Source organism: Varroa jacobsoni, unplaced genomic scaffold (assembly GCF_002532875.2).
Source record: "Varroa jacobsoni isolate VJ856 unplaced genomic scaffold, vjacob_1.0 scaffold_7, whole genome shotgun sequence".
NCBI lineage: Eukaryota > Metazoa > Arthropoda > Arachnida > Mesostigmata > Varroidae > Varroa > Varroa jacobsoni.
This window is the reverse complement of record NW_019212909.1, coordinates 217,389-242,167: the sequence shown is the minus strand read 5'-3', so window position 1 is coordinate 242,167 and position 24,779 is coordinate 217,389. Positions and strand designations below refer to the sequence as shown.

The window sequence follows — 24,779 nt, the reverse complement described above, 5'->3', positions numbered from 1 at the left end:
GGTTGTTCTTTTTGTGGTGGTTGTTGTTGTTCTTGTGGCGGTTGTTGTTGTTGTTCTTGTGGTGGTTGTTGTTGTTGTTCTTGTGATGGTTGTTGTTCTTTTTGTGGTTGCCGTTGTTCTTTGGGTGGTTGTTGTTGTTCTTTTGGTGGTTGTTGTTGTTCTTTTGGTGGTTGTTGTTGTTCGTTTGGTGGTTGTTGTTGTTCGTTTGGTGGTTGTTGCTGTTCTTGTGGGGGTTGTTGTTGCTGTTGTTCTTGTGGGGGTTGTTGTTGTTGTTGTTCTTGTTGTTGTTGTTGTTCTTGTGGGGGTTGTTGTTGTTGTTCTTGTGGGGGTTGTTGTTGTTGTTGTTCTTGTGGGGGTTGTTGTTGTTGTTCTTGTGGGGGTTGTTGTTCTTCTTGTGGTGATTGTTGTTCTTGGGATAGTGGTTGTTTTTCTTCTTGTGGTGATGATTGTTGTTGTTGTCCTCTTGAAATTTGTTGTTGTTCTCGTGGTAGTCGTCCTTGCTCTTCCTGTTGTCCTTGTTCTTGTTGTACTTGCTCTCCTTGTGGTACTTGTTCTTCTTGTGGCTTTAGTTGTGATTGTGGCTGTTGTGATGGTGGTTTTTCTCGTTGTTGTGGTGCTTGTTCTTCTTGTACTTGTTGTTGTGGTGATGGTTGTTGTTGTGGTGGTTGTTCTTCTTGTAATTGTAATTGTGGCCGTTGTGGTGACGGTTGTTGCTGTTGTTGTTGTAATTGCTGTATTTGTGGTGATTCTTCTTGTGGTATTGTGTGTTGTCGCGGTGGTTGTTGATCTTTCTCTTGTGGTGGGTCATGCCATGGTTGTTGTGGTGGTAGTTTTTCTTGTGGTGGTAGTTCTTGTGGCAGTTTATATCGTGCTTGTTGTTGTTGTTGTGATAGTTCTTCTTGTGGTGGAGGTTCATCTTCTGGTGGTGGAGGTTCATCTTCTTGTGGTGGAGGTTCATCTTCTTGTGGTGGAGGTTCATCTTCTTGTGGTGGAGGTTCATCTTCTTGTGGTGGAGGTTCATCTTCTTGTGGTGGAGGTTCATCTTCTTGTGGTGGAGGTTCATCTTCTTGTGGTGGAGGTTCATGTTGTTGTTGTTGTTGTCGTTGTTGTTGTTGTTGTTGTTGTTGTTGTTGTTGTTGTTGTTGTTGTTGTTGTTGTTGTTGTTGTTGGTGGTGGTGGTGGTGGTGGTGTTGGTGTTGTTGTCGTTGTTGCTGCTGCTGCTGCTGCTGCGGTTGTTGTTGTTTCTTCTGTTCTCGTTGTTGATGCTGTTGTTGTTGCTGTTCTTGTTGTTGGTGCTGTTGTTGTTGCTGTTCTTGTTGTTCTTTCTGCTGTTGCTGCTGCGGTTGTTGTTGTTGGTTCTGTTGTTGTTGTTGTTGTTGTTGTTGTTGCTGCTGTTCTTGTTGTTGTTGCTGCTGTTGCTGTTGTATTTGGTGATGATGATGGTGATGATGATGGCGTTTATCATCATTGATGTTACTATGTAGCACTTCGTCTTCTTCTATGGTCGAGTCTGACGCCGTCTCGCAATTTTTTAGATCGTCATCGGCAGTTCCTCGCCCACCACCTGGCAGCAGAGTATCAATATCTGTATCCTCATCGGACAACGTTGCATCGCTGGTTGGCGGGGATCCGTTTTGGTCTTCCGCAGCCTCGACTTCGTCTTCGTCATCATCTTCATCCATATTCAATTGATTTCGCAAAGCCTGATAGTCCAGCTGACTACTGACTACACTTTCGGGCAAAACAGGAACTGACAGCGGGGGCGTATTAGCACCGTCATCAGCTACTGACCACCCATCCGTGGTCAGCGTCGCTGTCGAAGGAGATGCAGTCCGGCCAAGATCATTATCATCATTAGCACTAGAAGTAGGCTGTTCAGTTGGTTCAATGGAGTTTGATTCTTGGGTGGGCGTACATTGATGTTCACTCTCTCCCGAAGGCTCGCCCTCCTTCGGGAGAACCTGCAAGTTTCCCGACCCGGCGGTTGTTGTTGTTGTTCGTTCATTTTCGGGGGTCATTAGTCTATGCCTGTTTTCATCGTGTGACTCGCTACCCCGTTGCGATTTTGGTGTTTTCGTCTGTTCCGAAGTTTCTATCTCCAGCGACTCTTCCATTTCCTCAGCCTCGTCCCCGCCTTCTATACCTTTATCATCTCCATTTTTAGAAACTAATAACCTTTGTTTTCGATGGTCATCATCATCATCGTCTTTGTAATAATCGAGATTTGGGCTCATGTCTGAGGAGCGACCCCGCAAAGCTTTTCGATCCTTCTCGTCTGTAATTCTATGATCGAGAGATTGGTTGTCTGGTAGCAATGTCTCAGGACAAGGTAGCGGCCGGTCTGCGGTAACAATCTCGGGTGAAGCAGCTGGATCGGAAAAGTCTTCTTCATCAAGAATTACACAGTCCGGACTGCCATCTTCATCATCATCTTCCGACTGGCTAGGATGTAATCCAGACGGCTCCTCGAGGTTATCGTCCCGCGTAAGGTCCACGTGTCTGTCTTTCTCTTTTATTGATCTTAGTTGCTCACAAAGTTGCTCTTTCACTTTATCACCGATGTTGCCCTCACCAAAGTTACTTTCACATGCCGGATCAGGCTCGTCTATTCCCTCCAACCGAACTTCGTCGGCCTGTTGAGAATCACCTAACAAGGGCACGTCTTCTGGTTGCAGTTCTTCGTGAGTATCTTCCCGGCTTGTCAAAACGGCAAAGGAATCACGTTTGTTAGCAGGTTCCGGAGTTGTTGCATCCCTAGTATCATCCTCTGATAGCATCGCTACATCAGGATCGGCAACTGTCCTGGCCGATAGCTCTAGACGGTCCATATTTTCAATATCAGCTAACGCTCCCGAGGTATCAAGTAGATGATCAATGGCAGTTGTTGGTCGACTTTCGCTCAACTCCGACCCTATGGCGTCGTCAGACATATCCGTCGGTGGCTCTTCATCGGTAGCTACTGAAAACATCAGTTCTGAGCCGAAATTTTCGTCAACATTCGTCCCTGCATGCGAGGGCGTGCCCACCGTCGATGTCGCGTATGAGTGGCTACCTCCGGAAAGAACTCCAGACGAGGGACCAAAGTCCACCACTCCCGGTAGCAGTGGGTAGTAAGTAACCCGATCAGACTCAACCAAGGTAAGCATATCAGCCATAAGCTCGTGCACCGTTAGCGGCACAGGAACCGTAACAGGCGGCGGATTATCAATTAACCAATCTACCCGTTGTAAGTGATCCGCAAGCTGCCGGCACTCTCGTTCGAATCGAGCTCTCGATTCAGAGGTCACTAATTCATCAAGAACTAGCCGATGGCTCGCTGCTCGATGAAAAGCAAGTCGTCGCCGTGGAATGGCTACCGGAGAAGGAAGTGAGCACTTCGGTGGAGGGAGTAGGCGCAAACCCACTCGTCGTGCCGCAAGACAGAGCGACGGCGGAACAAGATTATTGCACTTACGACGGTGGTTTGCTGACACTGGAACACCGTGCTCTGCCAACACTTCATGCAATGTTTCGGAGCAATAAGGCAGCAGTGTCGCTATCCGCGCCTCCTCTTTAGCCAACAGCTCCTCTTCTGTGTCGTTTTCGGATTTTATGGCGATGGCGACGGCAGCAGCAGCAGCTACAGCTGAAGGTTTCGTTGAAGGATTTGAAGACACAGTGATGGATGAAGGTGGAGGAGGCGGTAGCGGCGGTTCGGTCACGGGCGGTCGTTCGACTTTGATGATCGGACTGGCCACAGGTTTCAAGGATTCGAGCTTGGGTTGTAATTCTTTGCTCAGCAGCTCAGCAGCAACAGCAGCTGCTGCTGCAGCTGCTTCTTTAGCCAGTTCGTCAGACCTTCGTTTAGCTTCAAGCGCAGCCAAACGAAGATTCTCCTGTTCTGCAAGATTCTCTTCATGTTCCCTACGTATTCTAAACAGATGCTCGCGTTCCTCTATAGCACTCTCCGCTCTGCTAGCTGCTGACGTGCCCCAGACGATCTCAAAGTTCCGTCGTTTCCAACCATCGACGGATCGAAGATGCTTCTCGAAATCGGCTTTCTGCTTAAGCTGGCTTTCTGGCGTTAAGTCACCTAACGTTAATCGATCCCGCCATTCCTGGCAGGCGCTGGCGAAGAACTCGTTGTTTAATGCCGAATCGATGTTCACCTCAACGTCCGCTTCGGTCGGTGAGACTGTGTGTGTTCCTATCACATTGCCCATTCTTACCAAAGCTTCATGATTTCGTCGGGTGAGCTCGACAGGAGGAAGCAACGCTAATAGCTGCCGTTGCTGCGTCCGCGGCAATAATGAAAACGCATAAGTGGACAGTAGCTCCTTGACATTGACGCCCGCTAGTATCGAATCAGGGGTCTCGAGATCCACAAAGCCACGCTTGGCTTCCTCCAATTGCTGTGACAATGTCATTTTTTTTCCAGGCCGTCTATTTAACCTGATGCCACATTGATCCGAGAGATTGGTGAGCATTTCACGCATGGTCCGGAAGTTCGTGCTAGGTGTCGGGGCAACTCTGCCACTTCGACTTGACAGGCCCGAACCGGCTGACGAAGAACGTGTCGAAGGATTACTGCTAATTGTATGAGGAGTTGATAAGATCTCTGTAACCATCGGCATAATTTGCGGAAGCGCATCAACCGTAACTGCGCAAATGGGAATGACTGCCGTTGTTGCAGCGGGGCTTGGCTGTTGTGGTTGATCTTCATTAGCGGCACCCCCGCTTGCTGAACTACCAGCAAAAGGGGAACTTGCACGTTCGGGACTGGATACGCTAACATGCTCCTCCACTGATGGACCCTTTTCATCGGAGTTTCGTTGAGGTTTCGGTCTGAGACACCTCTTCGGAGGCGGGGTCTCATCTTGGCCCGGTGCTTTCCGTTTCAGCTGGGGCAGCTGTTGGGCTACGATGTCGTCCGGCGCGACATTTTCTGCTTCGCTTTCCGCTGTGCCTGGGGCTTCGGTCGCGACAATCGAAGCACCGTTAGCTAAGCTGCTGCTATTGGCATTATTACTGCTGCCACTGTGTCCATGCGCGTCCACCTTCAACAGCTGGACTTTGGGTTTGAATCGAGAGTCGTGTCGGCTCTCGTCATCCGTGTCGGCGTCCGTCTCAACGATCGTCGTTGACGGCGGCAGGTCGCTGCGCAGGCCGAAACAAATCGTAGGGGCACCCTGACCGTCTGCTGGTAACAGCAGACGCCGATAGAACATCGAGTGCGGGCCACGACTGTGGGCGCGCATCATCGAGAAAAGGCACTCTTTTGAGCCGGGGGTAGTATCTCGCAGTCCGCGCTCCTGGATCCGCTCGAAGATTGTGGCAATAGGTAGCGCTTCTTGCGCGCCCAGTACCAATCGAGCGGCCTCGGCCCACGGTCGTAGCCTGCGTCGCCGCAAATCCGCAGACATAATACCAGCTGCTAGCGTTGGGCTCGTTGCGCCTAACACCACGGAGGCTGGCGAAGGTGGTGCCGACTGCGGCTGCGGCGGCGCAGCCGAACTTGACGATACTGCAGATGCCGTTGTTAACGCAGTTATTCTCGCAGCGGCAGTAGCAACAGCGATAGTAGTCGCAGTGAGAGCAGCATCTTGCTTGTCGTTCACGTTATCAAGGCCGTTGATGTTGCTGTTTTGTAGCGAGCAGCAACAGTCGCAGTACAGGTGTTGTTGACGTTGTGAAAGAACGGCACCCACGGCACAGTTGATCGCAGGGGAGGCTACATCCTGCTGCTGCTGCTGTTGTTGTTGTTGTTGTTGTTGTCGTGCTGTGTCTGGCCTCCGATCAGTTGCTCCGGTGGGAGCAACTAAGGGATCCGTTGTTAGCCGCGCTCCGGATCACTGCGACCCGTCGCCACAGAATCACATATACACGCACACACAAATTATACACACTACATTAAACGGGGTCCTCATCTGATACACTTCACAGGGGCAACAGCACTGCAACAATGCAGCCCATAACCATGGCAATAGTCATCACACCAGCACCGTGATGGCTAACCATCCACCTCCACTGGCAATTCCCATTGATTCGCAACGACGGGCAAGAGCTGCTAGGGCTCGCCAGCTAACTAACTCTCCTAGCTAGCTGGCTGGCTGGCTGGCTGGCTTGTCTTCTTCTCCAGCAGCAGCAGCAGCAGCAGCAGCAACAGCAGCAGTCGCAGCAGCAGCAGTTGTCGCAGCAGCAGCAGCACCGCTACGATCACTACCAACACCAGCACACAAGCATAACAACAACAATATCACGGACTAACCGTAGTTGGAAGTTCGTACCGCTTGTGACTTTCGCAACGGCGCGAAATTTGAAATGCTTTTTAACATCAACATGCGCTGATTCGATGGCATTACTATAAGAAGGCTCAATGTCGAGCGTTCATCGTAAATGACTTTATTATGAATTGGTTAATGATTAGATATAAAAAGCGGCTTACAGGATGTCATTTTTATGTTTCTATCCAGTATGTGTTTGCAGTGGCTTCAGCGAAGTGTGTTTGTAAGCCACGGCGGTAACAGGATGCCAGCTGTTCATGTGCAGAATGCTGGACAATTCCGCCGAACTGGCCCGCCAATAAATAGAACATAATGACGAATCCATCAATGAACAATAATGAATATTGGATCAGTTGCTTATAGGTTTTTTAAGTTAGTCCGTTATACACTTTAGGTATAATATAACATGGCGGAATAGTTGGGTTCTAACTATGGTGCTATTGCCCAACAAGCCAGCTGTTCGTCATTGTCCGCCATTCTGTCGCCCTAAACCAACAACTTGGTCTAGTTCTTGGTTATTTGCCTTTACTGCTTAATGTCCGTTCGTTTGTGCCTGTCTGTATCTGGTATTCAAAGCTAACTGCTGCGATCGCAGGTAGCCGATGACTCTTTGGAGCTGTCTCTGTATGAACTGCTGCGTGTCCCATAAATCCTGTTCTTTGTCTGCTGCCGTACTCTTTTAGCGATTTCTTATAGGGCAAACAACTTTGGCGTTGTTGTTGATGTGTGGGTGGGTGTCTTGGGGAGTATATGGGTACCTTACAAGTCGAATTTGATAGAGGTGGTTATTTCTCAGATGGGAGTGCCCATGCAAAAAATCGAAGCCGAACCCCAGTTAGGGCGCACGATTATTTTTATTCCTGATTAGGGTAGCAGTGCTCGTAATAGTATGTCTGTGATAGCTGTTTTGTGTCTGCTGTTGGAGCACCAAGAGACCGTCTGCTCTCATCACTAGGGTTACCGTTGTGTGGTCGTGGCTCGTATTTGCAACTTCGGTCTGACGGACGACGTTCTTAGTTTTACCAGCTGCCGCGGCGGCGGTAGAAGCAGCACCAGGACGGACACAGGGCAATAATAGTAGGCTACTGTAACCTGGGCAAGGGCCATACAGACAACAGAGGAAACAGGCGGCCCACAGATCCTGATTGATAGAAGATCGACATTGGCAATGCTAGCCACGGCGAATAAACAGATTGACATCGGTGCTATAAAAGAGACGAGTAAGTAATTAAGCAACAGCAATCACTTACGACGGATGGACGGACGATAGGTAAGGCCGTGTAGGAAAAAGCAGCAGGCCCAAGTGCCAACAGCGAGCGCAGAGCTCATCTTTTGTCATCATTGTCAGCGCTGGAAATTTTGTTACTACTTCTAATTATCTGTGGCCACTGCCTGGAGATATTGGTGTTTGTATGTTGTTATCACCGCCGAGACCATCATCGTCATTGCGCATGTATAGGCCGTTTTATTACTGTTCTCGCCACCAGATCGTTGTTGTCTTTGAGCTTAATTGCGCGCAAAGGCATATTCCACCATTTGTTTGTTGCCCTCGGTGGCTGTTCATGTGAGCCTACTGCCGCTGCTGTTGCCATAGGAAATGTAATTAATAGCGCCCACACAAGTAACGAAGCTATCGTGTATCGGGCGGCACGGTTTTTGTCAATCGCTGAGCAATACAGCTGTCAAATAAACAACGAACACGCAGTGACTGCCGCCACCGTCAAGAAACCCCTAGGCTTCTGCAGCAGCACACGCCTGTCTATGCTATAGCTGCCATTCGTGTTTCCGGTGCTGCTTGTGCTGATCGTTGTGCAAAGAGTCTGTCCCTTGGTTTTAAGGAATTCGCCTGCCCCCAGCTTCCCCGTTGACCCCAACCGTCCCTTGTAGTTCATATTGCAGTAACAACAGCAGGAGAAGGTGGCTCAACGGGTATCATATTGGCGTCGTTTGAAATGTCGAACCATGCGTTTTCCTGCTGCTGCGAAGTATAGCTCGGGAACGGTGGCGGTGAATTCCTGTAACGTGCAAGTGTGTGATTGTATCTGTGCGGAAGAAAGGGACAATTAGAACGATTTTAAGGAACATCAGAGGCATTGGTAATATCCAGAGAAAGGCCGTAGTAGCTGCTGAACTGCAGTTTTGTCTTAAGGATTGGAAACGCACGACGGTGGGTGGGTGGGTGTGAATTTAGTGTGGAGGTGTAGCACTGTGACAGCACTTTTTTTTTGGGGGGGGGGGGGTAGAACGGAGTCCTGTGGTCCTGTCACGTATCATAGATGGATAACCTTTGTTGTGGCTGGACAAAGTCTCGAAGGGAAGGAGAGTCAGGGTGTGGGTGGTTGAGAAAAGTCTACCCGACAGTGAACAAGCGAATCGAATCATTTACTTCCACTTCGAGCAGGCCGCTACAAATTTGCTCTGTGCATTATAGGTTTGAGCAGAAGGCGCGATTGTAATACTGCGACCACATCGTCCCTTATCATAAAAGCAAGTTTTGGTCGCCACAGTTTTCATCGTAACCTCGAGCAGCAGAAACAACGGCATCAATATTGGATAAACAGTGTTATTCCAAAGCAAAAAATCTATCGTTAGAACAAGGTAAGATATGGATTCACACATTAATTTCGTTTGCGTCTTGTATCGCTCTTTTAGTGTGTCGTGATGATTTTTAAGACGGAAGGCGAGACTGTGGTGCGACTGTGTCAGTCGAAAGCCAGAGGGCCCAGAAGAAATTTACCACCTGTGAATATTGGCCACTGTGTACACGACACCTCTTGAATATAAAGATTATCGTTTCTTGGTATAGCAAGCCAAACACGTAAATCATCTCCTCACCGCATGTCTACTATATATATACCGTAATGCAGAACTCGATCTCTGTCTATAGGACCTACCACCTCGCCGTCGTTTTCCTGATACGCTGGCTAGCTCTACACGTATGTTGACATATTTTGAAAAAATTTAGGTCATCCACAATGTATCATAAATAGAAATATGTTATAATTATCGATTACCGTTGTCAGAGACTCCACAAGGAAGAAAAATTACGACATATGTATAATCAATTTATCAAATGTTTTCAAAATATTTATAAAGTGCTGTTAATAATATTTGTTGTTTGTTTAGCTATCAGCAAGAGCACAACTGCCACATTTAGAATTGCCACCAGGTGTAGGACTAATTATTACAACGTTTACTGACTGACTGGTCGATTCATATTATCACGGCTACTATTTGAATTATTACTGATATTGCTGAGACAATTAGTTGTTGTTACTCGGATTTATTGGTCGGCGTCATATGAGCGGTACTGACGTCGGGTTGTTTATAATAGCGATGGCGGCCACCTCGACTGTGGTGTAACGGTTCAGCATACAGCAATCCTTGCCATTCAGCGTAACTCTGCTTAACACTAAGAATATGATATTAGCTGCGACTAAAATGGGGGAAGAAAATTTTGCAACTCTATGGCGCTCCATTTGCGTGTCCGTCCAGCCGTGAGCAGTACTACATTTGACTAGTGGTATGAATATGTGTGTTTATGGGCCTATTCGGTGTATGTTTGCGTGGATGCATTTGTATTATTGTCGTGGAGGATGCTGTCTATTTGTCAACCCATCGGCTTGTGATTGTATCTATGGTTATAAACCGCTCTTGCTGTTGTTTGGCTTTGGAGCGTTCGCCGTGGTCGAATGGCTACGGGTCGCCACCATTGACAGTTGCTGTCGCTGCTATTACTGCCATCAGCACTATCGAAGCGACTACCAGCGTTGCCAGCAGCATTGGACAATATTGACGGCTCACCGGCTTACGGCCAGCTCTATTACTGTAGCAACTACAGCGACTGCCACTCGCACGCGTGAATTAGTAGCGGCAGTATGTAACTGGTTGTTTCGTCAGCCAATGAGTCCAGTGACACGTCCGCTGTCTCCCTGCTAGCCGCCAGTTTGATTAGATACATACACACACACATGTGTATATCTATACTTAATGATCACCATGCCACATCACAGACCCTCTGTGTGTATATTATAATGATGATGATTGAGGCGGTGACAACTGTAGGACAGGAAAGGCTGTTGTGATGAATTAAAATGACTTACTGGCCGACCTCAGCTAGAGCCTTTGTAACGGACAGTTTGCTCTGATCAATTACCTAACCCAGTCGAGCACTGTCGACTTAATTCGTGTTGAACGCAACAACGCAGCGGAACTTTTGCAAATGGAAAATATGCAATGGAATATCTGGTAAAGGGAACAACGATTTTAACAGGGAAAATAGATGTAATAGGAACTTGTACGGACTATGGAGTAGATTATACGTATGCTGAATGTACGAAACGTGTTTGTACGAATTTTTAACTTTCGATGTAATTATTCGGCGATGTCTGCTATTAGTGAACGTGCTGAATAGATATATAAAAATAAAAAAATTATAGGAACCATAAAGTTTAAAAATCTGTTAACGTAAATGTCATCTCCATACTTAGGCATTGCTTTTGTAGGAAAATTATCGAAAATGCACATACTTAGTGTAGCGAGCATGCCTTAACAATAATTAAGGTGGGTACATGTATTATACAATGGTCGAAAACTATCTAGACTATTTTCTTAAATATACAAATAAAGAGTTCAGAGAGATTTAAAAATTTCTTTGAAGGTGCAAATATGTATTTTCCAGGTTACGAGCACGATATGCGTAAGTTATACGTAAGTATTGCTATGTACTGGTGTCATATGAGCATCCGGCACTCTATCATATCAGAGCCATTTTACCCTGTGTTACAAAAAAAGTGGCATATGTGTTGATTCTAATCACAATAATATGTTAGTATAACTTTTTGTACAACTTTTGCGCAACTTTTTGTAAATATTAGGTTCTAGATGGTTGATGATGTTTTTTGATATGATGTATATGGTTTTTGTGTAAAGGGAACTGTCAGTACCCGTTATACAGTATTCAGTTTTAACCATTGATACTTCTTAAATATCCAGAACTTGTACATTTTTTGAAGGGTAAGTAAATTTCTTGGGGTTATATTCTTAGTCGACGCTCATGACAGACATTCTAAGGTAACTCCACTGAGTAAGAATGTTGCTGTCTTAAATTTCTGCCAACTATAATTAGATATATATATATATACCTTAAGTAGTATAGAAGTAAGTTCTAAGTTAAGGGTCAACAGCAGATGATCCAGAAGTACGCAGCATTGGCGGAGTTTAGACCATATGTTGTTTAAATATATTATTTTAAAACGTAAAAGAAGTTATTTTTTGCTCAGCATAATCTTTTTAACTATTCTAGAATGTCGCGACGCCCTTTGAAGCGAATGTGTGAAGTTCATACACAGGTAGACGGAAAGTTTAAGTATAGAATATGTGTACCTTTTATAAATGTCTTTTATGTGTATTTTTATGTGTAAATATGTATTTATGCACTTAATGCCTTACGAGTGCTCCTGTGTTCATTGAGTTGGACTCAGTGACATGTAACATACGTCATCGTTTCTTTTGCATCTTTTATTGCAGTTTCATTTTGCAAACTTGCACGTTACTTATCACTTGCCATCCAATAAATCTGAGAAGCAAAACTAATATATACAGTAAATCAACAGGCTTCAATCAAATCTCATCTAAACCACTTCCTACAGTGTTTTGGGTGAATATCTAGCTATATTTTGGAGTGTAACGTTGTTATTGGCGTACTGTGGTTCGGGTGTATTATCATACGCGTGATTCATTTCTGTTCTGGCACATCGTCCATTATTTAAATGGGCTTTACTTCGTTTATAACTTAGCATAATGGTGCTAATGGAAACAATGGTGCTCTCTGTACATCAAAATCATATAATCTATTACGGTTAAATGCCCGTTTACTATAATTATAGCTCATTTTAATATTCAATAACGCAACTTTTTGTTACGCCACACCAAACTGTCAACCTTTTTCGGCTGGTCAGTCAAGACATGTATATTAAAAAACAAGTCAACATGTGACTAAAATCACGTTTGGATGAATGTGAAGCATTTCTGTGTTTGAATCTTTATAATGGTGTAATACGGAAGAAAGAAATATGCAAAAAAGATCTGCAGTATCTTAGCCAATCTTTAAGGTCTATGAACATGTAAGCATGACACAGTATATTTCTTAACCACTTAGCTTTATAGAAAACGTATTGAGAACTACAGGCACTTGCAAATATATAGGGGTTACTTCCAAGTACGTAGACGTATCGCTTTATTTGAAAGCAGCTCCACATAGCAACGACCTGTGTCCTAATTTTGGTCTTTGTTGCATTTTATATGCTAGTACTTTCCTCCACGTTACTGCCCTGCTTTTCGTTAAAATCTACAAGGTTGTATTTTTTACGATGTGCCAACAGTTTTCATAAATAACTAATCAGTCTTAATTCATTGCCGAATAGATAAGCGTATATTGTTTGCAAATGGAGGCTGTGGATGCTGAATAGGGCTGGCAGTAGGCGTTGACGGAGCCACTCGCAGTCATCGGTTACGGTCATGGCTTGCTGTGCTGTGTTATTGCTTGCTCGAGGCGTGACGCGTCGACGCCACGCTTCCAGTCAGCTACCAAAGGACAAATAGTACAAGTTGTTTGCTTGCCAAAGCCATCGGCCATAGTCAACAGTGTGATTAAATAGTAGTTGCAGTAGCAATGAGGATGAATGACTACGTGCCGAATCTTAAATTGTTTAGAAACTAATTAAGACATCCTGGCTGTGTAAACTCAGACGTACCAGTACCAGGTTAAAACTAACGTCGCTGTAAATGAGTTGCAGATTTCATCGTAAGTTATGAGTAGAGTGTCTTTTATCCATTGGTACTTAAGGCATTAGCATGCTGATCGTTCCAAGCAAACGCTATATGATTCTTAAAAATTATCTATTAAAAAATCTGGAAAGCAAAAGCGCCTTAAGGAAGGCAAGTATTCAGCTAGAAAAAATATACGTCTATATAGATTAGCATCTTGGAAGCTTTGTATGAAAAAAAGGTAATCCTTAGTCGGAATCCTCTACTGAGAGAAGAGAGCTAAGCAGTGGTTCACATATGATTGCTCTTAAAAAGGCAATCACACCCGAGTTTATAGTTTAGTCAGTAATATTTTATCTTAGATTGCGCGTCCAACATAATAAGTACTGCAATTTGCATGAACTGGTCGGTGAGTAATTATAAAAAAGAGTGAATGCTTTACAGTAACAAGATGGCAGTGTCTCACTAGAAATACTTCATCAAGCGTAGTCTTGGACAAGATAGTTCTGAATAAAAAAAAAAATCAGTAAAATAAGTGTTTAAATGTGCTACGAAAATGTACAGAGTTTATTGCAGAGTGCTAGATCTTGTTGCAGCGAATGTTTGCTGTAGTTTTTGAATTCCCTCAGAAAGATTTGGTGCAACCTATCTTTCAAACCTTAAAAGTTCAAGGTGACTTCTACTATTTCCGAGTAACATTAAATAAGCACAATTATCGACAAACATTGAATGATAAAAAAAAACACAGGCATATACTGCTACTATCACATCACAAGACATCATTGCATTACTAGGGTGTTGAAAAGCAGGATGTGACTCAAGTTACCTTGACATATGTATTATAGGGTAACCGAAGGTCCGTGTCATGTATTACCGATACCTGTAACAATCAGAATATAATTTTATATTAATTTCACTTAAACGTTGGATTTCAACTGATCTGTTGGTACGACGTTTATAAAGTGCTTAGTTTATAAAGTTGATAGAATTGGATGGCGAAAAAAATTTGAATGAAACTGAACTGGCAAGATAAGAACTGGTATCAGAATATATATACATGCCTTTTGGTTGAGAAGTTAAGGGACTAGAGGGAGCTAAGTGGGTTTATTATGTCGTTACTGACTTGGGTCGTATTAGTGCCAAGCTAATCTGCAAAAGCGGTATGAATCCAAAATATTGCACAAAACACTTCAGATATTCATGTCAAAAATGACTGGAAGTTAAAATAAGTGATGATTCTAGGAAGAAATGGAATCGAGATCTATAATTGTGCAATATAAATGAATCGTGGAAACAGTGGCGGCATCCATTAAACAGTAAGATTAAAAGAATTGGGAAACAAGGGTATTGGTGATAACATTACTGGTCCATTAAATTAGTAATAGAGCTATTCACCCACTTGTGATTCATTTGGGTTCTAATATCAGCCGTAAGTCCTGTATATTGGAGTCTGTATATACGACAAATTTGTATATTCAGCAAAAAATATCGGGATCCTATTTATTCTCACCTATCTAGGTACTATCTGCGACGGCGCCCATTAGTCCGCCTGAGGATTGACGAACGTTCCTTTGACGTTGGCAAAACGTCGATTCGATGATTTAAAGTAAAACGATCCACAAACGTACCACATGTTTTACGTTTTTAATGTGTTTCATTCATTAAAGATATGTACAAAAGCATGAGTCACAGACAAGAGTTTTTAGAGTAGGAAATGAAATTTTGATACGAACTTCAGCAACTTTTGTAAATAGCACATCCGATAGCGAACTCACCAGTTTCAATTTTCTTTTCCTTATGATTGTTCAAAAGTTCTACGAAGTAACCGCGTGAGGGGTGCATTTCCATGACTTCATTCACAATAGTATAACTGTTTGTCCTTCGACGTATTAATTCGAAGTACCATTTTGTGTACTCCTTTTCGTTATCAAAGGATATACTACTGTCGCTTACGTACATTCGTTCTCTAGTCCATGCAAGAGTCAAACAATTGGGCATTCGTTCACACCTCCAAAAGTGGGACTGTTCACCAAGAGATCCACGATGACAGCAATTGCTGTTTATATTGCTGTGTTGACTGCCACAAATTGCCGTTAAGACGTTTGAATTTCTAGGGATAGTCAGGTTAAGGCAGCCTGCAGGCGTCTATTCACTGCGCAAGCAGCTAACGTTTGAGCTAACTTTAAGAGAGTATTGCATCCGAATTACGTTCGATCGAGTTTTTCACTAGTACATATAATGACACAGACACACTATGAGTATAGACACCAAAAATAACAGAGTGCAGCTCCTGTACAAACTTAGCCACTTATGGAACGCCTATTTGCGCTGAAAAATTGTCTAGTGGGCTGCAGGAACTGAAAAAGAGGGTGTAGTTCACGTATGCTGTCCAAAAATTTCTATCACATGCTCTTGGTGTAATAATGATAATAGCGATAGAAACACAAGGTACAAAGCGTATCACCCATGCCATAATTTTCATTGCCATTCAGTTAGTAATTCTGACGAATTCTTGATCCTTAGAGATTCTTTGCATTTAATGTGAGATGACGTAAATTGAGAGGATACGACGGACTAGCTGAAAGCGTTTTCCAGTATAATACAGATCAACAGAAGGCATGAGGCAAAGAAAGGTTAATACTGTCGTATTTGATCAAGATCATCTTTTAGTGAATTTATTATTGCTTTCTAATATAGATCGCATGTTGATATCAAGCTGGCATAATGAAAACCACGTTATAGTACCTCAACGCAACGGCTTTGATAGGTCTACCGATTTTTTGCCATCGTTAATTTAAATCGAAACGTCATACCATATTTCGGCACTACCTATCGTTCTATATAACAATATTAATTGATGAAATAACTCGACTTTGGAGATTTGATTTTTTAGTTTTTCCAATTCACCATTATAACTAATATAACTATACACTAAACACGCAACGTAACTCTCATCTGTCCGAAGTCTGATGGCTGCGTTTAGTCATGGCAACGGCAATCGCTGAGCCCAACCGATTTTTTGACACTATTTTTACTACCATTATCTGCGCAGTGTGCCATTACAAATTATAACATCTGTAGTTGTTCGTAGTGCTTTTTGTGCACGTGGCGCATTAAGGCACGGGCTCAGGCTGCTATTACCCTACTTGTAATTTACGTGTATTATTTTAAAAGAGAAATTGAGATTGTTATTTTTGTTCATACTTAGAGTATGTATGACTGGCAAAAAAAAGCTTCGACAGTCATCAGGGTTGTACTATGAGTAAATTTAATAATCTGTCGGTCGGATTAGGTTACTGTATTTCTACATTGAGGCTATCAACTTGATAATGGATTAAGAGTGAGAGAGACTGAAGCAACTGTTGGATAGTAGATACGAGCTAATTTAGTACATAGGCGTGGTATGTGAGTAAATATTTGTACTACACTAGGTTTATACTAGTTCCAATTGTGTGAAGCCGGTGAGCATAAATCACAGATGTTTGCTGTCACAGTATTTTTCGTCTGCTAAAGACAATTGGGGTCATTCTGTTCTGGGTTCACTTTGCAGGGTCTTCCCTAGGTGCTTTGACGAAACTATTTTAACTAATCAGATGCTATCGTAACGCCTGTAAACAGGCGTTGAGAAGGATAAATGGAATTGGTTTATTTGTCAATTATATAGTTACAATCGTAGTGAATTTGTCTACCCTTCTTGGACTGCCAAAAATTAAAAATAATATTTTACTTGTATAGAACCGTTGTTGCGGTAAGCGGTAAAAGCCACATTCAGTGTCTCTTTGGTCCAGATGATCTTCTCTTAAGTCGTTGTAAAGCATTGCAGTTACAAGCATTGCTACTAGTTATTTGCCGTTTGCATTCCCTGAAAACGTTGATAAGCCTACAAGTGGTACTCAATTTGACTTTTCGTTTAGAAGCTGATTAAAGGCTCTGTTAAAGCACAACTGGCTAAAACAAGGCTTTAGATAACGAATAATTTCATAAGGAAGAATCGTACGAATTTCACAAGAACCATCTTATTATTAAGAAAAAAAGTAAGCAAACGATTTTATAGCACTAGAGACCCACGAAACCGAGTGCGCTTCAACTTGGCATGCAGATTCAATGATTTTGAGATTTTGGTAAACGAAAATACTAAAGTACGTGCTTTTTTTACATCTGAAAATATATCGTGTGGAAGAAAGGACAGGACATGATGCAAATATTAGATCACAGATCACAGTGATGCAATATAGGTTAAACGAAGCATATTTGCTTACCGCTCCCAAAAAAAGTTAAACAAAAAAGATACGACCCATAGGCGTACAGAAAAAACATAAATTGACAATTAGGAAGAGGTAGTCTTGTAACTAAAGGTTTCTAATAAAAAAAAAAGTTGGGTTCACTTATATGCCTTTCCTTACATATTCTATCTTTCCTGTACATGAGGTTGCGTTTTTCATCGCTTACTGTGAATTCTTACCTCGGTTGGTAAGGATCGCATAGCAATAGGTGACAACAGTTTTAAGCGAAGCTTTATATTCAGAGTTATAAGATATTATGCAGATCTATTTTGCAATGCATTGCAGAGAAAAAACGAAATTAATTCGAACAAAGCCATTGAGGCTGTTCGCTGCAATGATTAATTAATTACTGAAAATTTATCTTCGACCAGAATTTAGTAAGTAATTGGTGGACCCGGACTACGAGGTCTTGTTTAGCTGACCAGCTGGTGGTATCACTTGCGTGTAAGCTGAGCCTGTCAATATTTGCAGTGCATATGGGGTCATCTGCTGGCAAGCTTGATGATATGCGGTAGCATGTTTATAAACAATTTCGCACTTCCCGTCTTCCTTTATATAATCTTATTTCATTGTCTACAAGACAGTGGATAGCTGGTAAATATATCGTTAAATCGGGGTGCAAAACATTCGCAGCATCATTCGATATGTTTTTCCGAATTAATTTTGTTTGTTTAATTTTAATCTAATGCCATTGAGAAGTCGCAGTCTCATTGAGAACACTGCGCCTTCTAAGAGATAAAATACTGAATGCAAATATATTTCTTGTATTTATTGGTGACGTGACGTAGGTCAATCCAAGCCTTAAGTCCCAACTAAAACTTCGTACAGACTGAGTTTTTTTGGACGAAGTTGAGTAGACGGAATAATGGCAAGGGCTCAAAACCAGGGGGAAAAACGTCATACCGATCCACACAATATACGTACGGACCCTATTTGTTAATAATGCTTTTGTACACTTAAATTTGCATAATCAGTTTTATCAAAACTTTAACATAGTTAGTGTTCTTAATTTACTTGTAACTGCCTAAACATGCAAGAAGCAGGTATTGTGCAGTGTGTTACACAAGATGTTGTTGTTTGTCTGCATGATTGCAGGAAATGTTTCGGCCGGACGGCATTGTGCAGCGGCGCACTGCCGCTGTCATTCAGGCGAATGGCGCAGGCGGGGGTAATACCGGTGAAGATCGCGATCGCGAAGAGGCCGACCGAATCGGGAAGGATGGAGACGGATGCGACAAGGACAAGGAGACTCGGCTAACACTTATGGAAGAAGTCCTTTTACTTGGACTTAAGGAGAAAGAGGTGAGATTTTATTGAATAGAAATTAAAAATATGAGAGTATTATGACTACACCGTAAGCTAATCTCTATTTACTACAATTTTTTTTGTAAGATTGTACGCATGTCAAGTAATTCTTCCCTTGTGCAGCTTTGTATATTGGGTTAGACAACATGAAAAACTTCTCCGAGTATGCTTTTCAGTATTTGTCGAGCTTTGAATCGCTAGTTTTCTAGTACCTGAGCGGTGATGTTTGTTTTTGTTGTCTGATTTTCTTTGGGCAGCTTTAATCTTAAGATAACGTCGTTGTTTCTGTTGTTATGTGTTTCGAATGACTAATTTAGTGTGAACCCAATTGTAATTCATTGTTTCTCTAATAAGCTCTAGCGCTTATAAGCAGCCATTGGCATCATCCTTGTCTTTTCATATATATTTTCCTCGATAGCAATTAGTGAGTATTTTGATAAATCTATGCGAGTAACGAATCCTCTAAGGTGATTTAGCTTCGTTTTTGTGTAATCGCGGTTTTTTGAGTGTCCCGCTCTCTAAACGGGTGTACCGTCCAGTGAAGTTTTTCAACTTCGATATTATTAACAGTTCAGTAGCTGCGATTGCCTGTAGTGCTGCTATAACAACGATGATGTAACCATGATAAAATTGTTGTCTGTAAGTAAGGGCTTGTTCTGCTCACTAGGTATCGCCTTATTTCTAACCTTCGCTATGTTTGTTGCTGGCAGCAAAAGATCAACCAGTCTAAAGGAAGGAAACTTGATTGCTAGTATTGAGTGGTGGATCAGTTGCTCCACCGAAAGTAAATTTTCGACTGATGCTTTTGCATTGATAACAAAGTGCAGAAGTTCTTTGTGACGCTCGCTGTCATAAATGCTCAATCGTTTTCTTCAATCGATTTTTTTATAGGCTTGCATGGTTGAAAAAAATAGGTATTAAATTAAGAAATGCATCTATAAAATGTTTTCTTTATGGTCTATGGTCGATTCCTCCGGACTCTAACAGGATGCTTGATGAAGTTGTACTTAAAAAGATGGCTTCAAACCGTTAGTATATTTCCTCTGTAAGATGCAGGTATTACAATGTAGTTGAAGCATCGTATTCATTTTGACTACGGATAGGGCAGCAAAGCCACGCGGATGACATTGTCATACAAGTTTTTTTCTTCTTCTAACCGCATATGACACTACTGCGGCAGCTTAAACCGTCACTATTTGTGTGGCTATTATTTACGACAGCCGAGTTTATTGTTCTTGTTGTTGTCGTTGCCATGGTCATCATTGTTGTGCAGGGTTATACATCTTTTTGGAATGACTGCATCTCGTCAGGTCTACGAGGCTGCATTCTGGTTGAGTTAGGTATCCGCGGCCGGATCGATCTCGAGGCGGCAGGAATGCGACGAAAATCTCTGCTCATGAGAAAGGTTTGCTTTTACGTATGTAGATATACATTAAATATAGATACATCGCAAATTTTCTTAACTTTCATTAACTTCTTTTTGTTGTGGTCAACATGTGTACATAAGTTTTTTTTTATGAAAACTGCGTGAAAGTACAGCGGTCGCGATAGTCAATAAACCGCTGTAGCAGACCATTATACCGAGTATAATTATGACGCTTTTTTTCTTTTTTTTTTTTTAACTTTTCACCGGCTGGGTTTGATTGTGCTGTGATTTAGGTTGTTGTCAAAAACGACGCTCCAGTTGGGGACGTAATCCTTGATGAAGCGCTGAAACACATCAAAGAGACTGCGACCCCTGAAACGCTGCAAAACTGGGTCGACTATCTCAGTGGTTAGTTTTCTAACTGAAGCTCCCTAGTAATTCTTGTCAAGGACAGCATATCGAATACTAAATTCTTTTGGCATACATAGGATACGTTCTCAGTATATACAATGATCGTCATTACAAATATCTATAGATATTTACCTAGAAAATACAATATAGTCTCACTACTATGGGTTTTGCGAATCTCGGACATAGTTACAGTAAACTTTAAAGTTTTGAAGATACCTTGAAGCAACATTAGTGGGGGTATGTCTTAAACGCCACTCATAAAGATCATTTGTGCGTATTGGTTTCTGCCTATTTCAAGAGCTTAGATAATGCGAAATTTGTATTAAAAAAAAAATTTCTAAAATTTATGCAAGCATGTTACACCTGTAGCTATGTTTTCGCGGTAGTGAAATTCTCTAAATGCGGACACAACAAAGACAAAAGATAGAGGATTATACATATGGTGAGCCCTAACACCTATGTTCTTTTTTTAAATTGTAATGTATATCATGTAGGAGAGACGTGGAATCCACTGAAATTACGCTATCAGCTACGCAACGTTCGTGAGCGGCTGGCAAAAGGCCTTGTCGAAAAAGGAATCCTGACGACGGAACAACAGAACTTCCTACTTTTTAATATGACAACCCACCCACTTGTTGACCAGAATGTCAAAGATAAACTCATCAAGCGTGTGCAAGACTCTGTTCTTGCCAAATGGGTACGACGATGTCGTTATATTATTACTATTTGCTTCAAACTTCAAGTTTGAAATTATTCAAACTTATAGCGAAGTTATAACCTGCAGGATGTTATAACCTGCAGGATAATTAAGAAAATCCTGATTGAAAGAGGAATCTTTCTCTAGTGAGTGAAATAAACTAAATTTGTTTCCTGTCGCAGCGTACCTAAACAAATGTTGTGCACTCAACATAAAACGAGGAATCCTACATTTGCTGGCTTACAGCTGCTCCTACTAAAACATTGATTATAAGCGAATGACCGATACTCTAATAGTAGGGGGTTATTATTTTTAGGTGAATGACGTTCACCGCATGGAACGGCGGCATTTGGCGCTATTGTTACTTTCACATGCCTCGGACGTCCTTGAGAACGCGTTTAATCCGCTATCCGACGAAGAATACGAAATGGCTATGCGTAGAGTACGCGACCTTCTAGACATGGACTTCGAGGCAGAGTGCGCCAAAAGTAACTAAATGACCACGCATTTTACGCGATTTCACCGCTTTTGTGCAAAAGGCCAATTTTAAAACCATTCATTTGTATTTTGAAATGAACACTAAACAATTTCTCACGTGACTGACTCCATATAGTTAACCTAGTTAAACTGTTAGCTAGGTTCTAGGCTATTTTTATATTAGTGAAAATAACGTATTTTCACTTTAACGTAAAGAACTTGACGGCACACGTGAGACAGCAAGCGAACATTGCATTCATGTAAAGGCTTGAAACATGATTTCTTCATCGATACCACTTAACTGGAATGGCGTTTGTAGACGGTGGCCGTCTACTAACTAAGCCTGTTTACCTCTATTTACAGGTCAGACGTGTGATATCATGTGGGGAGTGTTCGCCGCATTTGTCAAATAAAAAAAATTACCATTAGTAGTGGTAGTACGACAGCAGTAAAAGCATTCACGAAGGAGGGGCAGGAGATATTCTTGAAAAAGAAATGAAGTGCAACAAAAAACCGACCAGCACAGGAGCTAGGATGAGCGGGCTAATAATAATAGTAGAATGAAGAGAATCCATCGTCATACGCCACTAATCCGTCGAACCGCCTTTTCGACCTTTTCACGAACAAGATAATCCATAGCGATAATATTTTATTCAGAATAATGCATTTTTTGTTGAGTTCTTTCTTATGGATAAACCAACCGAAGCAGGTACACACATAACACGTGCATGTGACATAAAAGTAAACCAATACCGTGTAACACAGGCGCCAGAAACGGGGGAGAGCACCCCAGTTGATCCTGCCGTAGATTTCGAACAGTGAAGCAGATCACGACAGCGATTCAAAAGCAAAGTAAAGTCCATAAGTGTTTTTTAAGCATCCTCAGTATCAAAGAGTAAAGGATCCTTACAACCCTGGTCTTTGTATCGCTGTAGGTAATCGCAGAGTTTACAATTAGACTAAGCACGAAACTGACTTTATTCAATCTCATTAATGACGGCAATATAACGCAGGGCTTCGACTGATTACAGTGTCCGTTACTAACCCAGATCTGTTTTCGTCTGTTTCACGCTGTCTCTCTCCTAGGCGACAGCCAATTACTGGTAAATGAATTAATGAAGGGAAAAACGTTTTTATGAACACTTGTTTATTATTATTACTAATTTTAGTGTTACAATACTTCCGGAAGAAACAATTTTATTATCTTATCTCGTAAGCCGCAAGGTATGTTTCCTGGTAGGAGAAAAATGAGAGATACCGTTTTGGTGTACAAACAACCCAGCCAGTTGGCCTATGGCAGTCGGATCAGCGTATACTAGCACTGGCAATCTGATAAGCACCGAAATGAACTGATACAGAGCATATGAGAGAGGCAATGCGCGCATGATCGAAGAAAATTTTGACCGTGATTGTTACATTACGAAACAGCGAATTCAGCAAAATGATTTTCTTCATTATTTCATTCGTCGCCCTAGTTAGTTTAGCAATTATGATAAGAAATAAACGGCAGTATACACAAGAAGCAGAATCATGTTATGTAATTCCCTGTGAAGATATAATTGACAAACAAAAAAAAAATAAGGAAAAGACGAGAACTGTCCGAACTGAAGTGAGAGGTTGGCGTGCGCGAACATTTGACAAAGAGGTTGATTTGATCTAGCAAATACTCATCCTGAGTATATCGAGTTTTGTGGAAATATATGAATAGATACAGTGACAAACACAACACACGAACACGCATCCTTGCCTGAACACACGTTAGTAAGGAAAAACCGTTGTTTAAGTAGAAGAAGACCGAACGGGTTAAGGGTGCGATAAGAAATAAGCAAATGAAAAGCCCACTGAGATAATGGAGACGAGGAGAAACATACGTTTCTCTCTCTCATATATATATATATATATGAATTTACGTTATAGCGCAGTTTGGCGGGGGTCTGCCGGGGTCAGCATGTGGAATATGTAATGCTGGTGATTCTTATTATCGTTACTATTAAATGATGATCACGATGACAAATACAGGTAGTACTGGTAGACAGTTGGTTATGACGACAGCGACTACGATGGTGATAGAAATAAGTGTATTGATAATACTGTGTACATATAGAAAGAGCAAGATGGAGCTTTCTCTATCACAAAGGTGCGCCGCTGCCGTGCAAGGACTTCATGTTGGAACTTTAGGAGACGGGGATGAGAAATAAGGTTGCAGTTTATATATATATATATCTGTATATATATATATATATATATAAATCATGATTATGAGATGAGCATTGACCCAAAATATTCGGGAGGGAACAGTAGAAGAGTAGCTCAATCGCTAATAATAATAATAATAATGATAATTAATAAATGGCACTTATGAACTGATCGGATGAAAACTGTAAGAATTGCTAATAATAATAAATGCATATGGATAAAAAAATAGTAATCTATATGCTGACGTTAGCAGAATACAGTGTGGATACGGATAAATGAATGTATTAGATGAAACAATGATTTTACGTGAGATACAAAGTTATAAAAGCTCATAAAAAGAACGCAAGTAAGCTGACAAGAAAGCAACAATTGAGCCGCAAAATAAATTAACGACAATAGGAAAAATATTTGTTCCACTTTTAAAACGCGCACTTTTTTTGAATTTGTTTACATAAGCTTAATGCTCTACTAAATGGATACTGGATGTGGCAGCAAATTATGTAGCCCCATGGTTTACGTAGAGAGGCTGGCATTTTAGAGTTGCTGGGATGTATTAAACCTAGATATGGTATTGTGTCATACACAATTTGTACACAACACAATTGTGTACACAATACACAGGTACACAAATACTTCATTACCGTCTTTGCCGAAAAAGTTGCCCAGTAATTTAAGTAGATAAACTACTCTTCGTGCTATTAATATAAGCGTGTAAATCACAGTCGACAGTTCTGGCTTGAATTAATTTTTTTCTTGAATTAATTGAATAATTAAAATTATTTTTCGAAATGGTCTGTTAAGTTTTGTTAGGTGAACGTTCGGGCGGAAACAATCGTGGATTAACATTTTTGTTTTAGGCTACTCCTAGTTTGAAGTTACTATAAGGTAAGACAGCGTTGTTGTTACTTGAATATCGTACAGATAAGACCAGATTGGTAGCTTGAGCTTTCGGTAGACCTCTCAACGAAGTTCATTACAAAATCTGATACGATTATTATTATCAGAAACAATGT

General features: G+C 41.8%; 2 protein-coding genes and 1 long non-coding RNA gene across 9 annotated transcripts; 1 reads left to right on the top strand and 2 right to left on the bottom strand.

Annotated features, from left to right (window-relative positions):
• Positions 1 to 2: 2 nt before the first annotated feature.
• Positions 3 to 6,201, bottom strand: LOC111259970 (uncharacterized; the record flags this gene model as incomplete). Its single annotated transcript, XM_086969332.1, has 1 exon — positions 3 to 6,201. A coding segment is annotated over exon 1 (5,400 nt), but the record flags the coding sequence as incomplete, so codon positions are not given.
• Positions 6,202 to 6,867: 666 nt separating this feature from the next.
• On the top strand, positions 6,868 to 24,191 carry sau (Golgi phosphoprotein 3 homolog sauron). 7 transcript variants are annotated; one of them, XM_022834468.2, is made up of 8 exons: positions 6,870 to 7,483; positions 8,695 to 8,861; positions 18,410 to 18,616; positions 19,893 to 20,024; positions 20,279 to 20,393; positions 20,891 to 21,093; positions 21,410 to 21,581; positions 21,934 to 24,191. In XM_022834468.2, exons 3-8 carry the CDS (start codon positions 18,413 to 18,415, stop codon positions 21,981 to 21,983), a joined length of 876 nt encoding a protein of 291 aa, XP_022690203.1. In that variant the 5' UTR covers positions 6,870 to 7,483; positions 8,695 to 8,861; positions 18,410 to 18,412; the 3' UTR covers positions 21,984 to 24,191. The 7 variants fall into 7 exon arrangements, with proteins under 7 accessions (XP_022690345.1, XP_022690203.1, XP_022690271.1 ...); XM_022834536.2 differs by having other exon boundaries at positions 6,870 to 8,359; XM_022834387.2 differs by having other exon boundaries at positions 6,870 to 8,430.
• LOC111261728 (uncharacterized) lies at positions 12,724 to 15,273 on the bottom strand. Its single transcript, XR_002681184.2, has 3 exons — positions 14,807 to 15,273; positions 13,858 to 13,911; positions 12,724 to 12,848 (listed from the first exon to the last, which is right to left on the bottom strand). It is a non-coding gene; the product is annotated as an uncharacterized LOC111261728 (long non-coding RNA).
• Positions 24,192 to 24,779: the final 588 nt, after the last annotated feature.

What these genes read in the sequence shown, in the direction of transcription:
- sau (XM_022834311.2), top strand. Translation starts at nt 9,125, where the DNA reads ATGCAGAACTCGATCTCTGTCTATAGGACCTACCACCTCGCCGTCGTT. An exon ending in CTGGGTCGACTATCTCAGTG is followed by an intron (nt 20,394 to 20,890) that starts GTTAGTTTTCTA and finishes TATATCATGTAG; the next exon opens with GAGAGACGTGGAATCCACTG. An exon ending in CGAGGCAGAGTGCGCCAAAA is followed by an intron (nt 21,582 to 21,933) that starts GTAACTAAATGA and finishes CTCTATTTACAG; the next exon opens with GTCAGACGTGTGATATCATG.